The following is an 18970-nucleotide window of genomic DNA, read 5'->3' as shown; positions in this document are numbered from 1 at the left end:
ATCTCCATACAGCTTTTATTTCATAAAAGGAAAAAAAATTTTTTTTAATTAAGGTGAAATAAAGGTATCTTCACAGACAAATATAAAGCTATTTTCTTGTTTTCAAATGAGAGCTGAGAGAATTGGCCAGTGGCGGACCTGCCCTACAAGAAATGATAAAGAAGTTCTTTAGGCTGAAGGAAAATGATTCCAGATGAAAACTCAATTTACACCAAGGAATGAAGTGCTGGAGATGATAACTATGTGGATGAAAGTCGCTCAGTCATGTCTGACTCTTTGCGATCCCAGGGACTATACAGTCCATGGAATTCTCTAGGCCAGAATACCAGAGTGGGTAGCCTTTCCCTTCTCCAGGGCATCTTCCCAACCCAGGGATTGAACCCAGGTCTCCCTCATTGCAGGCGGATTCATTACCAGCTGCGCCACAAGGGAAGTCCAACTATGTAGAGAAAAGACTCCTAATCTCTCATTTTCCCACGTTTTTAGCATACAAATGACTCCTTAAACAAGCCAAAGTAAGTAAAAATGCACTGTTGAGTTTATAGCAAACACAAGAGAATAATACCAAAAGGACAGGAAGGGAGAAAGAGAAGTAGGGTTGACCCTTTAACAATACTGGTTTGAATTGCATGGGTACGCTTACACATGGATTTTTCAATATTAAATATTGCAGTTCTACATGGTTGGATGAATTCAAGATGCAGAGGAACCATGAACACAGAGGGCCAACTATCAGTTATACATAGATTTCCAACCATGCAGAGGGCAAGTGTCCGTAACTCCCACATTGTTCAAGATTCAACTGGATACTATTGTAAAGTTCTTATATCACATGGGAAAAGATTAACACTATGTAAAACTGACAGGGAATATGCTGAAGATGTATAATGAAAATCCTAAATCATGATGAGAAATATAAAATACATGGTGTTGTCTTCCTTCTTTTATTTTGAAGGGGCACTTATGTTTCTAAAATCTTCCAGAAAACAATAAAAAAGGAATAAATTCAGTGTTTCCCTAGGCTACTCAGAGGGAAAATTGGCAGGAAAAGGTTTGCGGGGGGAGTAAAAATTAAGACAGCTGTTTTCTCTCAGAAGAAAAAATAGAGATGTTCTGAAGCAGACCCGTAAGTACCCAAAGTTTTCAAAGTCTATACTGCAGAAACTCTCCTCAAAAGGTTGCATGTTTCATTCATTTCAACTAGTTTGCAAGTGAAGAAGACACAGCACTTGAAGTTTCTAAAGTCAGTCACAGTGACTTCTGTAGGGTTCTGATATTCTTCATAGTTTCTCGATTTATGAATCGAGTCCCAAGTTCCTGCAGCCTGGATATATTGCCCTTCAGTTTCTGCTTTGTTTCGCAGGATGATCCTCTGCTCCTCCTCAAATGAGGTCACTGAGCTCTAACCCAAGGCTGCCTGCTATTTCCAAGTCCACATCAGTATCTGACAAGAAGTGACCTACTCCGTTCATCTCTTCTTTCTGAAATATAGGTCATCCTGTTAGCAGCAGCTCAGATGCTAGCGCCTTCAGGAAGTCTTTCTTAAACCCTTGCCCAACCTCAAACTCCTTCATCACCTCCAGAGGACAAGGAATGTGCCTCCCAGCACCTTCACCATCCAGTTATCAGTTGGGCATCTTTTCATCCTGTCACCAATATGCACTCACCTACCATCATGCTGGTTAGGCACTTGGTCACTTGTTGTTTTGATAGGTAACTGAGCAAGGGAAAGAAAAACACAGAAGCAAGAGATGATTGGATGACCCGGAGAAAGGAAACTGGAAATTTTCAGTTGGGAGTTGGCTTACCCTGCATCCTTCTGATAAGGCATGATGTGTGTGTTTCTCTTAGTTATTCCAAGTCATCCCTTGTCCTTGGAACAAGGTAGTTGAAGTTCCTGGATCTGACTCTATTCCTATAAACCCACGAGTCCTTTCTCCCTGCCTGCCCTGCGCCAACCCTTACCTCCACCTCCCACAGGGCCTTTGAACTGGTGGCGGACGTGGCAGACTGCCGGCCGGTGGTTCTCAGGAAGACGTGCTGCTTCTTCCTGTGCTCGTCACAGGTGAGAAACTTCTCCTGCTCGGCGTGGAACAGCCTCACCACGTCACCCTGAGAATCGACACACAGAGGGGTTAAGGAGAGTGCATTTTAAGAGAGAACTGAAGACGAGCCACGCGCTGCCCAGCCAGTCATGTATCCAACTTACCCCCTTTAATATGTCATCTTTGTTGTCACTCCATTTCATGAAAAGGACTATTTTCCAGCTTGTATTGCAATTGACGGAATTGACCTGGTAAGCAAATTTAAGAGTTATTTTTTCACATATTCCTCAACAACAATGTCTTCCTGCCCCAAAGGGCCTCACCTCTGTCCAAGAAACAAGATTGTGCTTCGGTCCTCCAAGCCTAAAGACTGGCAACATTAAGACCACAGAACTTGCACATTCAATTGACCTGTTAGAAGTCTCTGGTAATAAATGGATAATTTCTACCAATCACTATGTATATTCCAGCTGTGGCTAAGGGAAGTAAGTTTCTCACCCTTCTGGAATGACATCTTCTTTGCAGCCACTGTTTGTACACTAAAGACATTCTATGCACTGGGCCAATATTCACTAATCTATTTAATCCTTAGCAACACCCTAAAAGGGCTTCCCTGGTGGCTCAGTGGTAAAGAATCTGCCTTCCAGTGCAGGAGATGCAGGGTGGATCCATGGGTCAGGAAGATCCCCTGGAGGAGGGCATGGCAATTCACTCCAGTACTCTTGCCTGGGAAATCCCATGGGCAGAGGAGCCGGTGGGCTATAGTCCATGGGGTCACAAAACGGACGGTGACTTGGTGACTAAACAACAACCATCACCACCCTGAAAAATAGCAATAACCATCATGTCCATTTCAGAGGTAGAAAAACTGATGCCCAGGGAGACTGGGTAATGAATCTACAGTCACAGAGGTAGAGAAGGGCAGATTCGGGATCTGAATCCATAGTATCTGACTCCAGACCTTGTGCCCTCCACCATTAGGCAAATATTCATGTCACAATCAAGCTACTGTCCTTGTGTCCTGTAACTGCCAATTACTTTAAGTAGATGTATTGCCAAAAGCAAGATGTCAGTCTTGCAGGGGTGTTCATAGCTGCCAATGCAGGGGAATTAGGCTCTCTCTTTAGGGGACCAATTAGAAAAGGGTGCTCCTCTGGCCAAAAAGCATTGGTACAAGGGAGCCTCCTCTGGTTTAAGAAATTAGAAAAATGGTCTCCCAGTGATACAAAGCTTAGCAAACTGAGGCCTGAAGTGACTATCACCTCCCACCGACTGAACAGTCTTACACAGCCTCGTGTGACAGGTATGGCTGTGAGTCTTGGTTTCCTCGCCTGCAAAATGGGTACACTATCCTGAGTCAGGACTCAAGTCACTGTTACCACGCCCATGCTCTGGTCCCAGGAAGGCTGAGGGCTCCCGTAGCACATGCTGCTCACAAGTCGTAACCGGATTTCTCTTACCTCGTTGCAGCCTGGGTTATCCACCAGCTGATGGCTGCTGGCATGTAAGGGCTGGCCGGCATTCACGGGGTTCAGAACAACCTTGTCACCTATGACCACCTAAAAAGGAAAGAATCCACAGAGCATTTCACCAAAAAAGTGCAGAATGAGCAGTGGCTAGTTTTGGGAGAAGCCAAGTCCACATAGAAGAAGGCCTTAAAGGTAAATTTTTGCCCACAATTGTCATTGATTACCTAAAGATGCTTTCAAAGTTAGGCTAAGCAGGAAGAAAAAAGTCCTACCTCTGTTAGATTCAGTTAAGGCACTCGCATAAGTAAGTTTTAGGGGTAGAAGCAGAATATTGTCTGAAGTTAAGTCTTTACCTTTGAGAGAATAAAGCTATACATTTATAAAGCAATGACATTTATACTTTTTTGAAAAGTCATATTAAGAAATATGTTTTCTATTATGACCTGGTCAAACATACATATGTAGACATATGTGTATACATACACATATGCATGTATGCACAGATATACGTATCTAAGACAAAAGTTACCCACGCCAAACAATCCTATCCCCATTATGTTCAACACAGCTTGATACTATCTATTCTATTTCACTTTCTAAAATAATAGTCACAAATTACTAAATTGATATCTTAGCCTATGCACAGATAGATACCCTGTCCTTTGAAAAACACTGTTCTACAAGTATTCAAAAAAACACTATTCTACAAGGGTAAGAATCCAAAACCATCTAATTTTCTCAGCCAAGGCACCAATAAAAAGATAACCTTAAAGGACAGGAAAGCAAAGGACATGCTAGAAATTAAGTTCAGAACAAAGCACCCTTCCTTGTCTTCTATTATGGAAGTGGAAGGAAAAAGAATGGAAAGGATGGTTTCCTAAAATGTGAAACCCATCTCTTCTCAGTTTGATACATTTGGGGAAGGCATACTATCAAATTTTCTCTAACTCCAAATGAATATAATTATGTTAAATACATTAAAAAAAATCCAAACCTTTGGCTGAAATGTAAGCTTTTCTGGACTAGTTCTCTTATACTCAGCTGATGATGACTACTGTATACCAGCTGCCCGTGGTGGGAGTGGGTGGTGGGTCCTGGCACTAGATGCTTCAGGTATATTGTATATACTTTAATAGACACACATATAAACTAAAACATTTTGAAACTACCCGGAGTTTGTATACTTAAATATTAAAAAATGGCAAAATCCAGTTTCAGGTGGAGGCTAGTTGAGCATTTTGGTAAGAACTTCACACTGTTTAAACACGTATTTCTTTTGGTAGAAACAACTATTTTAGAATCTTAACAAGGTTGGAAATATTGCTGATAGCATTTATACATAGTGATAGGTAAGTATATGACCACATAAGCACAGAGGAAGGTAGATAGTAAGTATCAGGATGGTTCTAAGTGGCCCTGGAAAGGATGACTTATAACTTTCTGGGGCTTTATAACTTAATGACCTCCCCTACCCATAAAAGCACAGCTCACAACCAACCACAGGCACCAAAATGGAATGAAGAACCCGCAGAGTTACTGACGAAGACCAACTGAGGCTAATCCTAAAATCCACTCTCCTTCTCTACTATCCATCTACTTCTTTCCCATCCTCTGTTCTAACTTTATTTCCCAAATAGCAAAGCATTTCTACTCTACCACTGATACAGAAGGAGGGGGATAGTCCTCAGGACAGTAATACACGACAGCAGCTTTCGTGGTAAAGTCACCGAGGTAATGGGCTCCTCCTATGAATTTTTTCAGAAGCCCAGTAGGAAAAATAGAGCTACTGTATGTAGGTCACACTTCACTCCAAATTTCCCTGTTTCCCAAACACTGGTTTCCATAGTGAGTCCCTCCTCCTCCTACAGGATAAGCCTCTGGCTCCAGCTTCAAATCTCTCCTAGCTGACCCAAGCATGCAGTCATGGTTGGAGGCCCCGCATGGAGCTCTCGCGGGGCTGGGAACGTGCACTTACGCTGTCTCCGATGGATCGCAGCTTGTAGAACGGCTGAATGTAAAACCAGGACCCTTCGTTTCCGGCCTCATCCAATGTTACTCTCATGGCATTCTTCTCTAGCAGGGCCGGAAGTCTCTTATTCACAGTCAGGTATTTATTGCTTTTCAGATGCAGTAGCTGGAACCACCGAGAGAATAAGGTGCCTGTCAGCACGTCTCCGAATCTTTACCGTTTCTCTTTCAGCCATGTAAAATATGTATCAAACACTCCTCCCACCACTGAGCTGCCTGTGAAGTTAGAGAGCCACAGAAGTGCCTAGGGCAAGGGGATGATTAGAAAAGGAGACAGAGCAAAGGGGGTACAAGCAGAAGGAAGAGGAGAAGAAAATTATTTCCCCCCCAAAACAGCCTTGGACGAGATGGATGTCACTCAGGTAAAGGGCGCTGTCCGATAGAACAGCACTCCTGCCATTGGTTACCAGGAAGGGGTCTAACCCCACGTAAAGGGTCTAAAGAACTGCAGTCTGAATATGCCCTGACACAAGGGTGGAGCTAAGGAAGGGCACTTCTGAACAAGAGACACAGTTCAATTTAATAGAGGACCCCATTAGGGGGATTCTCAATTCATCTGAGAAAACATGACTGCTATGGATTTCTACCTTGAATTTCTGAGCACTCTATTCTTAATACTTGGCAAGTGGGTACATGAAAGGGATGGAAAGACTGAAGATCTGGATGGGAAACGTCCCATAGTAAGTCTAGACCAGGAAGAGTTGACCAAAGCTTCCCAACTCAACAGGCTGTAAGAGAAGATGGAAGGGAATATGGAAGCTTGTCCAATATCTGGAGACATGATAGACGAGCATGAGATGCCACTGCCAATATCCCTCTTTCCAGGGTTGCAGATAGTTTCTAGAACACTCCCAGGAGGTTTACAAACTGCCAGGGTTACTGCAAGTAGAGGAATAACTTGTCTGATCCATGAGTCTCTGACATCCCCTAGCCATGATACACAAAGGGAAGTTAATGCGTTCCCAAGCCTTCGTTCTTACTCTGATGAGTAGCCCTGATCCTCCAGGCACCTGCTGAGGTGTTGGGTTTGGGTGGTGTGTAACCTGATAATACCTATTGGTGGATGTCAAGATCTAGGGGAAATAAGAAATATTAGGTAATATGTGTTCAGAGGATACTCTGTGACAGGTCCCTGTCAATCATCATAGGCAGCAGACACCATTATTATCACCATTTTGCTAGTGAGACAACTGAGGCATGTCAAGAATTCTTGCTTTTAATCTCAGAGGAGAAAAATAGGGAAGGAACTCCTCTGTCAGTTGTAAATTTAATATTAGCATTAGTAGAGAGAGGCAAAGTAGGAGTTTGGGCTTAACACAGACACACTAAAATAAACAATAAAGACGTCCTGTACAGTACAAGATACTATATTCAATATCTTGTAATTACCTTTAATGGGAAAGAGTCTGATAAAAGAATGGATATATATACACATGTATGTGTATAACCGAACCACTTTGCTATATACCCGAAACTAACGCAACACTGTAAACTAACTATACTTCAATTTTTTTAATGGTTTTTTAAAAGCCATAGTATAACCGAACCACTTTGCTATATACCCGAAACTAACGCAACACTGTAAACTAACTATACTTCAATTTTTTTAATGGTTTTTTAAAAGCCGTATTTGGCACTGGACTTCCTCACAGACTGTTTTCTGCAAGGACAGACCCAGGTGGACTTTTTCTTTCCAGCAAAACCTGTGGTAGCTATTTCTTTTTTTCTTTTTTTTTTTTTTTGCTATTTCTTAAATTGTGTTTAATCCTTTCCAATTTAAAGGTACCAGAAATAAACAAGTAAACCTCATAACCCATTAGGTAAGACCTGAGACTCATCATCAAATATTCTACCTGAAGATACAGAATTGCTCTTATTACTTCTGGTGACCAGCTCTTCCATCAGTTTTTACCAAATATGAGGAACTTTCAAGGAATGCAAGTTAGGCAAGACCTCAACAGTCAGGCTCCTCTTTAGTTAGGCGCTTCCCATCTAAAAAATGTGGACAGTCTAAATTAACAGCTTCCAAGGACAGAAGTGGACTCTCACATTGAAAGAGTCCAGCCTAATCAGAAGAAATGCCAGAACTTTTCCAATAAGCTGGCTGTCTCCATGGGAGTTTTATGTGTCCAAATAGGGTTTACTCTGCTTGCTTTTCATTTCACTCTTTGTAATGTTTCAGCTCCGTGACAGAAGTGTGGTTCTGACCTACCTGGATTACGTTGCCATACTGGATCACGGTACCCAGCAATTTCCTGTTTTCAGTCTCATTCTGCTTCTTTTCCAAGTCTGCAGCATGCTGTTTATGGAGAAGGAAGAGTGTCACAAAGAGGCCACAATGTGTTTCACTTCTCCACTGTGATGCAGAACCAACATAGCCAGTTCATACAGGACCACAGAAATAAGTAAATATGAATACCTAAGTATACCCAGAGGCTAAGCAAGGAGCAAGGGGTTTAGCAATCCAACCCACTATGCCTTTGCTTGTTGGCCCTTTTGACTTTTCAAAAATGTGTTCTTTCTTTTAAGGACTTCACAGATATCTGCTTAGTGTAAGACTAAGTCAAAAGCTTATATATTTTTAAAGAAAACAGGGTAAGGTTGGAAGGGAAATTGCACAGCCCTTTTATGATTTGCAAAGGTTGTCTTTATAGCTCTGGAGTAAAATAAAACAGGATTTAAATACTGGTTTTGTGACCTGGATGTGTTATTTAACATCTGTGAGCCTCAGTTACCTCTTCTGTAAAATGAAAATAAAAACAGTACTCTCACCTCATAGGAATCACTTAGCACGGTTTCTCATCACAGAAGGATTCATGGAGTGTTAATTTTTATTGTTATATACCAATTATAATTTATGTAATTTTCATGGTAGTTCCCTGAGGAGAAGATGATTATTCTAATTTAATAAAGAAGAAACAGACTCAGAGAGATGAAAAAGTTTGGTTGACAATGCATAGTTAGTTGAATGATGGCTACAAAAGGAGTTTATATTGTTTTCTCTACTGCGATGTATATTTGAAATTTTGCTTAATACTGTCATTTAAAAAAATTACACAGCTACTAAGTAAGTAAGAGACAATCTCACACCCACATTTGGGTAAACTCCAGATTGATACAGTCACAAATGATGCTGGAGATGTTACTAGCCTAGGGAACATGATACAGCTGAATAGAGGGTTTCCAAAACAGTCAGCTGAGTGACTGAACTGAACTGCAGGCCTCCAACCCACACAGTCCTTTTTCTTCATTTCCCTGTAGAACTCAGTAAGGACTGTTAACATATGATAACCATGCTCAAGGAGAATTAGTTTCATCCTAGGCAATTAAACTGCTGTTCCAACCCCTGACTCCCAAACCCAGACTAAGTAAAACCAAAGTAAAATAACAGGGATTTCTTCTAATCTGATGGGTGATAAATGCATGATGATGACCAGTAGTAGCCTTCAGAACTGTTTCCAGTGTTCTCCTCCTTGAGTCTCCCCTGGCCTTCAGATAAGATGCCAGCAGATGCCACGGGGTAATGGGCTTCCTTCCCAGGTCCCCATTTCCACAGGACACTTTAGACCTGATCTTGGTTCCACCACAAACCAACTTTACCATCTTGGCCAAGTTATTTAATCTCACTGAGCCTCACTCAGCACTCTCATCCACAAAACGAGGACAAAAATAAGCTTCCCCCACCCCCCTTTCTCTCCCATCATGGAGATTAGAGAAAATGCATACTAGACACCAAACAGGCATTCAACACATTTTAACCGTGATTGTTATGCATAAGTCTCTGTAACTAGGAAATGTCCTAATGATGAGAATTTCGGAAAGTGGACTATGTTGGCTGGATGAAGAATCTTCCCATTTCCCAAGCTCAGCATCCACTCTGCCTCTACCGGGAAGATAGGTATTTTTAGGAAGGTGTATCTTTTGAGAAAAATAAGCTGCAGGCAGCAATCCTAAACCGGAAACAAACCACATTAAAAGAAGGTAACGGTCTGCCTATGTTCATATAGATGGCTGCAAGTTTACCGTACGTATCTCAACCCTTTAAAACAATGGTCTATTCAGAGGCTTCCCTCTTGCTGTTTTGGAATTAGTTACCAGTCTGCTGTTCTCAGGTACAAAAAGATAATATTCACTGGTTTCAAGACACATCCAGAAACAATAGCAGTGCAGACACCATAGCCATCCTTGGCATGCAACTGCCCTGGGCAGGGTTCTCCCCCACTCCCTCCTCCTCTTCACAAACACCTTCCCTTCTCTTCCTCCCACCTCCCTTCTCCCTGTTTTCATGCCCAAGCTGCACCCTCTCCAGAGAGCTCTCCAGTAACCACAGGTACTTTCCAAAGAAAAAAACACCACTGGACTGAATCTACTTTGGAGAAAGCCATTTATTCTTTCTGCCAAGCAGTTCTCAGCTAATAAGAAAAGGAAATTGGAGAAAGAAAAAAATATCCACACACATATGGACACCTTATCTTTGACAAAGGAGGCAAGAATATACAATGGAGTAAAGACAATCTCTTTAACAAGTGGTGCTGGGAAAACTGGTCAACCACTTGTAAAAGAATGAAACTAGATCACTTTCTAACACCGCACACAAAAATAAACTCAAAATGGATTAAAGATCTAAATGTAAGACCAGAAACTATAAAACTCCTAGAGGAGAACATAGGCAAAACACTCTCAGACATAAATCACAGCAGGATCCTCTATGATCCACCTCCCAGAATTCTGGAAATAAAAGCAAAAATAAACAAATGGGATCTAATTAAAATTAAAAGCTTCTGCACAACAAAGGAAAATATCAGCAAGGTGAAAAGACAGCCTTCTCAATGGGAGAAAATAATAGCAAATGAAGCAACTGACAAACAACTAATCTCAAAAATATACAAGCAACTTATGCAGCTCAATTCCAGAAAAATAAACAACCCAATCAAAAAATGGCCCAAAGAACTAAATAGACATTTCTCCAAAGAAGACATACGGATGGCTAACAAACACATGAAAAGATGCTCAACATCACTCATTATCAGAGAAATGCAAATCAAAACCACAATGAGGTACCACTTCACACCAGTCAGAATGGCTGCGATCCAAAAATCTGCAAGCAATAAATGCTGGAGAGGGTGTGGAGAAAAGGGAACCCTCCTACACTGTTGGTGGGAATGCAAACTAGTACAGCCACTATGGAGAACAGTGTGGAGATTCCTTAAAAAATTGCAAATAGAACTCCCTTATGACCCAGCAATCCCACGGCTGGGCATACACACCGAGGAAACCAGAATTGAAAGAGACACGTGTACCCCAATGTTCATCGCAGCACTGTTTATAATAGCCAGGACATGGAAACAACCTAGATGTCCATCAGCAGATGAATGGATAAGAAAGCAGTGGTACATATACACAATGGAGTATTACTCAGCCGTTAAAAAGAATTCATTTGAATCAGTTCTGTTGAGATGGATGAAACTGGAACCGATTATACAGAGTGAAGTAAGCCAGAAAGAAAAACACCAATACAGTATACTAACACATATATATGGAATTTAGAAAGATGGCAATGACGACCCTGTATGCAAGACAGGAAAAAAGACACAGATGTGTATAACGGACTTTTGGACTCAGAGGGAGAGGAAGAGGGTGGGATGATTTGGGAGAATGGCATTCTAACATGTATACTATCATGTAAGAATTGAATCGCCAGTCTATGTCTGATGCAGGATACAGCATGCTTGGGGCTGGTGCATGGGGATGACCCACAGAGATGTTATGGGGAGGGAGGTGGGAGGGGGGTTCATGTTTGGGAACATATGTAAGAATTAAAGATTTTAAAATTAAAAAAATAAAAAACTAAAAAAAAAAATCAAAGGGTGGAAAAATCAACGAATTAAGGAAAATAAAACAACATTTTCCCAACAAACAGGCTTTTTTCTTTTTTTAAATTTCTGCTCAACATGTCACACTGAAAGGATTCACCTTTAGAAAATCTTAAAGTAGTGTTTCTTGGACTTAAATAATATAAGGGCTCCTGGATAAGTGGGAAAATTCTCGTGGATATTCCTCTGACTCTCAAGGATTTCCAGTGACTTCAATCTAAGAAATATTAATCTAAAATATTAAGTTCGTGCCTATGCTCAGATTAAGGATAAAAGTGGTCATCCATTGGTCACTGGCATATCTAAAAGAAAATGTCAGATTAATCACCAAGAAGGCCCAGATTTCATTTTTAAGACTAATTAAACACCAGTAGCTCTAAAGATTAAATGGTATTTCCCTAAAAACATGCAAAAGGTAAAATCAGAAGTGAAAATATACAACTGGAAAATAAATATCTAAGAATATAAAATATCATCTCTGAAACTGCATTAAAAGATTTAATGATGACTAAGCCCACACATAAGTACTAAGTAAACATTCCATGAGTTAAGTTTATGAACCATTCTAAGAATTCAGTTTTGCTATAAGAGCTCTTTAAGGAGAAAACTCTCCCATTCATGTCATCTTTTGCTAAGTGCATAAATGCTGTATATCTGTTGAGTTCACAAGTCAGTCTTCAGGTAACTCCCTCCATGAAATAAATTAGTCCCCTTCCCTCAGTTTTACTGATATAACTGACATATAATTTGGCTTTCAGAAAAAAAAATCCATCATGATTTTTAGTTCAACACGTAAAGCAAAAGGTTGATAAAAAAGAAGTAAGGTACAACCTATACCCAGGCCCACTGATCAAGGTTGCTTTAACCTTGGAAAAAACATATTAACTCTCTCAAGTGTATTCTAAAGATTAGTCCACACTTTAAGACAGTGGATTTGTACTATCCTTCTGAAGGATATTCTGGCAATATCCACCAAAAAGTTGGTCAAGGGATATAACTTTGACTTAGCCATCCTTTTTCCAGGAATTTCTTCTAAGAAGTAAACAGGCATGCACACGAGGCCATAACCACGTTTTTCCGCCCCAGAATGGAAAAAAATTGTCAGGATCCTAAGTAATTCTGAACTCCATAGGGATTGTCGATCTAAAATTACAGTACTGCTGTATCATGGAGTTATCAAGTAGCCATGAAAAATACAGAGCTACTTGTTTATTCATGACATAGTAAGTGGGGAAATAAGCAGGTGAAAGAAAGAGAAGTGAGACAGCATGTCCCCATTAATACTTTATACAGAGATACAGGAATAATAGGAGGTTGGAGACTGGGACACACACCAAATACAAAACCAAGATTATCTTTGAGGTGTAAGATTTAGAGAGCATACCATTTTTTCCCCCTTTTCTTACTCATGTGTTTTTGAAATTCACTTCTTACAATACTCACATGTCAGTTTTTCAGAAGCATCTTCATCCTATCTCCATGGCAAGAAGCCTGGGTTTTTAAAAAGCTTTACGAGCAAAACAGAGACACAGACGTAGAGAACAAACGTATGGACACTAAGGGTGGGGAGGCAGAGTGGGATGAATTGGGAGGGTGGGCCTGACATACATACACTGCTGAGTGTAAAATAGGTAACTGATGAGAACCTGCTGTACAGCACGGGGATCTCTACTCAGTGCCCTGTGGTGACCTAAATGGGAAGGAAATCCAGAAAAGAGGGGATATACAAAAACCTATAGCTGATTCACCTTGCTGTACAGTAGCAACTATCACAACATCGTAAAGCAACTACACTCCAGTAAAAATTAATTTAAAAATAAGAGTAAACAAAAAGCCACCTTAAATGTGTTACCTTTTCAATATTTAAGAATCCCAATAAATCAAGTACCTGTTGCTCTTTTCCTTGCACAATGACTTGAGGACAGTTCCGAATTTCTAAGGAAGAAATGGCACTCTATGCTATGCTCTCTACCACCATTATTCACCATGGACATTACTCTGTTTCCCTAAGCAACATCAAGGCCAATCCCATCACAGTCACCTGTTATTTTATTTCAGAAATAGAGAAACCATTATTACATTACCACAGAGAGGTCACTGGAGCAGTGGGGAAAGGTTATTTAAGGTCAAAAAAACGTCTGAATTACATAACATGATATTGAATTAAGGCTTCTGAAAATAAGCAATGCAGGACCCAGGCTTCAAAAGACAATAAAGACTCATCACTCCTCTGGTTGTTCCCAGCTTAAAGTAACAGATCATTTCTCAGAACCAAAACAATGTAGGTGCTATCTCAAGGTAACAGACAGAAACGCTGTCAGGAAATGTAGTCAAGGCCCGAAGAACAAATTACATGATTTGCTAATGGTAGGGGAACCTCATTCTGCCAAGAGTCTTGGGAAATCATGACCAGGGGGGTTAGCATCCAGTTCTCTATGAAAGAACAGACACACACAGCGACCAGCCACTAGATGTCATTGTCCTTCAGAGAGCTGGTGGCATGTTGCATAGCCTAGGCAAAAGGAAGTCAAAGTGGTCTAGACAACTAATTCCTTAAATGGCATTAATTTAAAATAATCTGACCTTTGATTGGGGTGCTCCACAGTAGTTGACAAAAATAAAAATGAAAACCCCCTGGAGACCGGCCATCCACCCCCAAAGGCAAGCAGCTTCCCAAAATACAGCATTTTAATGACGACACTAGAACATGTGAATGGTTTTCAGACACGAGGGGGAAAAAACGTCCAACTAAGCAAGGAAAGTAGGAACTGCACAGAGTAACTAAGACCCAAAAGTCACGTCAGTAATCCTAAATCAGGGGACAGCACTGGTTTCCTTTTAAAGTCTATTTAAAGCAAGAACACAGCATGAAAGAGAACATTTGTTGTTTGTTTTAGTAAGGAGTTCAAAGTTCTCGGTCACCTTTAGGACTGCAGTTTTCAACTCTGTGGTTTTTGCAATGTCTTTTTATTTACTTACTTATTTTTTTAAGTGTTTGGCTGCCCAACATGGCATGTGGGGGGTCTTAGTTCCCTGACCAGGGATCAAATGTGCACCCCCCAGCATTGGAAGGCAGAGTCTTAACCACTGGGCAACCAGGGAAGTCCCGGCTACCTGTCATTTCTGAGCCAAGTCCCTAACTCCACTTTACACATTCACACAAAGCACAGTTTTGAACGGTTTAATTAATGTTATTCTCAACAATTTCCCCAAAATGGGAGTGTTCTTTAATAAAGAGAAAGAGTGTGCTATGCATTCTTCGTAACATTATGAAGAAATGCTAACCATTTTGAAAAATCACCTCATAGAAAACATGCTTTTTGGGCCACTGGAACTAGAGACCTACATCAGCCACGGTCTTTAGCTCCCTTATTCATGGGGTTTATACAAACAGGTACAAGCATTTATTTTCTTATGTCCTCTAGAATGATGGTGCCTGAGCAGTAACTTAATAAAATATCTTTCCTTTTATTTTACCTTTATAATTCATTTTCAAACTTTGGTATCTTGGGAGGCTATATTATTTATAACTTTTATTTCCAGTTCATACAGGTACATATTAATAATATTTGCTATTCAGAGGGAGAAATGGCTCTGCTGAGGCTGAGAATATCTGCCCTAAAACTGTTAAAACAATGATGCAGTCCTGGAAGCCTCCAAAGTGATCTCTTTCTTTCTGCTTTTTTTCCTTCTCCTACCCTCTCACTGCCAAAGATGCCTCATTGTGAGGCCTGTCACCTCCTCTTCCTCCAGGAAGTCCTCCCTGACTACCATGTCACTCACCCTTATTCACACGAGAAGATTTGGGAGCTCCTTCTGCATGCTCAATCGCTTCAGTCGTTTATGACTCTTTGCAACCTGATGGACTCCAGGCTCCTCTGTCTCCAGGCAAGAATACTGGAGTGAGTTGCCATGCCCTCCTCCAGGGGATCTTCCCAAACCAGGGATCGAACGTGCGTCTCCTGCATTGCAGGTGCATTGTTTATCACTGAGCCACCAGTGAAGCTCTTTCTAGGAGCTCACAAAGCTTTGGTGGTTTGCCCTATAATAGTATTTGCCACAGCTGTGTCACTACCTCTATTTCTTAGTCAGCTATTAAGCTCCCAGAAGGTAAGTCACTGCCAGAGCTTTACCACTGTCGCTGAGCAGAGTGTTTTATTTTCATCCGTTCATGAAATATTTCTTGAGCACTTACTACGTGCCAAATGCTATTACAAGGCACTGAGGACAGAGTGGTAAACCAGACAGACATTGCTCCTCATCTTGAGGGGTTGTCATTCTACTGAGTGACAGATGGTAATTAAGGGGACTATTTAATATAATTGCAGACTGTGATCAGTGCTGAGAAAGATATAAACACGGTGCATGATGCAGGGAAGCAAGACGAGGGTTAGATAAGGAGCTGGGGAGAGACTTTGCTGAGATAACTTGCACTGAGAGACGAAGGAGGCAGAGATCTTAACTGAGGCAAAGTCAGAAGGATGTTCTCAGTCGAATAAGCTGTAAGCGCTAATGTCTTGAGACTGTTAAGAGTCTGTGGTGCTCCAAAACAAATGAAAGCAAAGGAAGTAGAGTGAGTCTGGCCAGAGCATAGTGAGGACAGTTCCGACGCCTCAGAGGGTGTAGCAGGCACAAGGCGTGCATTTCCTTTCAAAGGCAACGTGTGTGTGCGTCCTCACACTAAAGGCTCAGCTCAGGGAGATCAGGGACCCGATCTTCTCATCATGCCCGGAGCCCTCAGCCCCATCTAACACAGCATGTGCCGAGTAAAGGAGTCCCCTCCGTGAGTCCCACCTTACCCAGTGCAGCTGGCTGTGACTTTGCCACTTACTGGTCACAAACCGGGCAGGCATGAGCCCCACATGCTCACAGATACTGTACGTCCTTGAAGATCATCGTCCGAGAAAGATTTTTAAAAATCCAGTTAGTAAATATTTGAGTGCCCCACATGTTGTAGGCAAGAGGGAGAGGGATATAGTAAAGCGGACACAGATTTCTGTCCTTGTGTAGTTTACATTCTAATCAGTGTAGACAGCTAATAAATAAATGGGAAAGATGATGGGAAGTGACAAGCAGAAAAATAAAGCAGAATAGGGGGGTGTGGAATGGACTGAAATTTCAATAATACCACATTGGATATATGTCATATCTTTCTTCTCCACATTGCAAAGAAGTTCCACAGAGATAAATAAGCCTCACAGAAGAATTAGGTCATCTAGACACTAGAAGAATTATGTCATCATTTGACAGATGGACAAACAGGCTCAGAGAGGCTCAAAAATTTGGTTATGGTCACACAGCACAGTGGAATGAGCATCTCTTTGATATGCCAACCAACAGACAAGATAAATACAATGATAGCAGCTAAAATCTACTGAGTACTTCTCATATGGCACGCACTGTCGACATGAACCTTTCATGGTTCATTTCATGTAATCCTCACAACAAACTCTTGATGTGGATATTATCATTCCCATTTTACAGATGAGGTAACAGAGGCACAAAACAGCCAAGTAACTCAGACAAGATGACCAATTGGTGAGGGGTGGAGCTAGCATTCCAATCTAGGCAGTTCGCTTGCTGAGCTTGTGCTCATAACCAGTACTCTACTCAAAGCCATTCTGAAAAGGAAATGGCTGAGGAAAAAAAAAAAAGAAATGATCGAGAAAAGTAACTCTCAAGACATCTCAGGATGACCAAGACCCACCTTTCCTTAGGATCACAGAGAATATCTTTTATCCCTTCATCAAAGAACATATGAAAGTCACTATCCAGAGCTGAAGGGCTGCAAAACTCATCTTTCCAATCCATTCCACCCAGACAGAACCATATGGCAGCTCGTGAGACCTCGCCATGGAGTCCCCCCCAGTACGTACGTGCAGTTTGTTGAGCAGCACTGCGTCTGTCGTGCTGTTGGCTCCTGGCTTAGCAGCTTTCCAGAACTGCTTCTGGGCAGAGTAGCGATTCATGGGACATAGTTTAAAGAGGCAATCTAGAAGTGAAACAAGCAAAAAATTGTCACTGAGGATGTATGTGCATATACTCAACCTATGGAAAAAACTTTCTCTATTTCATTAAAGCATTATAAATGATATGTAAATATAAGTGACAAGTTACAAAGCCCTTTTACAAACCTCTCCTTTGATGGTTAATTCTCATCACCACATGTGAGAATAGAGATGGGGAAAATGAAACTTATAGAAAGTCAAATGTTTGTTGTCACACAGCCAGTTAGTAGCATAGCTGGGACTCAGAGTCCAAATCCAGAACTCTTGATGCTGCCCTAGAGTTATCTCATTTCCCTTATAATGAACAAATTTAAGGGCAATATTCTCACTAGATGCAACAACAGCTGTCGTTGTTCAGTCACTAAGTCATGTCCGACTCTTTGCGACCCCATAAACTGCAGCACGCCAGGCTTCCCTGTCCTTCACTATCTCCCAGAGTTGCTCAAACTCATGTCCATTGAGTTGGTGATGCCATCCAACCATCTCATCCTCTGTCACCCCCTTCTTCTTGTGCCCTCAATCTTTCCCAGAATCAGGGTCTTTCCCAATAAGTCAGCTCTTTGCATCATATGCAATAACAAAATATACAAGCATTTCTGGATATAAATCCAACTCTCCTCAAGTCAACAAAATTTTTAGAAAAACAGAAGTTTATTGGGAGGCACTTCCCTGGGCAATGGTTTCTTGAGTGTTGTTTTAATTCTCTGGGGAGTAGGAAGAAAATAGACGAACTTGCCCTCAGACATTCTGTACCTTGTCCCTCTCTCTCAGTGCATGGTGATATGCTTCCGTTTAGGGTTGCCTGGGCTTGTGACTTTTTACACTGTTTTATGTAGTAGAAGATGGAGCTAGTGGTAAAGAGCCCAACTGCCAATGCAGGAGACATGAGTTGCGGGTTCAACTCCTGGGTTGGGAAGATCCCTGGAGAAGGAAATGGCAACCCACTCCAGTATTTTTGCCTGGACAATCCTATGGACAGAGGAGCCTGGTAGGGTACAGTCCATGGGGTCGCAAAGAGTCAGACACCACTGAAGCAACTTAGCACATACAGTAGAACTCACTCACAAAATGGACTAGTGGCTTCAAAAGATGCCTGCAATGAAATGAAAACATCAAAGACAGCAGTAATGCAGACCCCACAAACCAGAAGAAGGAAAAAAATGATGACCTAAGAAGGTCGGAAAAAAGACACCCAGATATTAAAAATTGTTTTAAAATGCTTAACATGTTGCCTCTAATGATAAACTTTACTCAAAGCATTCACGTGCCTTAAGCATTCATATACCTGATAGTGTGCTAATCATGATTAAGAGGACACTGCATTATTTTGTTTAATCATAATCTTTTGTCTATTTTCCTGCTTGTTTTTATAAAGTATACATTATTACAGTAACGCATGTATATAACTTTTAAACACACATACATACACAAAGTTTAGGGATATTTTCATGTAACATTTTTCACAGTGATACGCTGTCAAAAACGTTTAGAAATAACTTCTAAAAAACTAATCTTAAAATTTATACTCACTCCCTAAAAATTCTACC

The 18970-nt window shown here is 41.1% G+C and overlaps 1 protein-coding gene across 1 annotated transcript in view; it reads right to left on the bottom strand.

Annotated features, from left to right (window-relative positions):
• ITPR1 (inositol 1,4,5-trisphosphate receptor type 1) overlaps positions 1 to 18970 on the bottom strand; it is a 322601-nt gene that overhangs the window by 203043 nt on the left and 100588 nt on the right. The window contains exons 3-8 of the mRNA XM_052638520.1: positions 17292 to 17407; positions 7755 to 7841; positions 5490 to 5648; positions 3506 to 3604; positions 2210 to 2293; positions 1966 to 2112 (exon numbers count right to left, since the gene is read on the bottom strand). Coding sequence (XP_052494480.1) covers positions 1966 to 2112; positions 2210 to 2293; positions 3506 to 3604; positions 5490 to 5648; positions 7755 to 7841; positions 17292 to 17407 — 692 coding nt within the window. The remainder of the gene's footprint in view (positions 1 to 1965; positions 2113 to 2209; positions 2294 to 3505; positions 3605 to 5489; positions 5649 to 7754; positions 7842 to 17291; positions 17408 to 18970) is intronic.

The sequence above is a fragment of the Budorcas taxicolor genome, chromosome 1 (assembly GCF_023091745.1).
Source record: "Budorcas taxicolor isolate Tak-1 chromosome 1, Takin1.1, whole genome shotgun sequence".
NCBI classification, from domain to species: Eukaryota; Metazoa; Chordata; class Mammalia; order Artiodactyla; family Bovidae; genus Budorcas; species Budorcas taxicolor.
The sequence above is the reverse complement of the archived record's forward strand: the minus strand, read 5'-3'. Positions and strand labels throughout refer to the sequence as shown.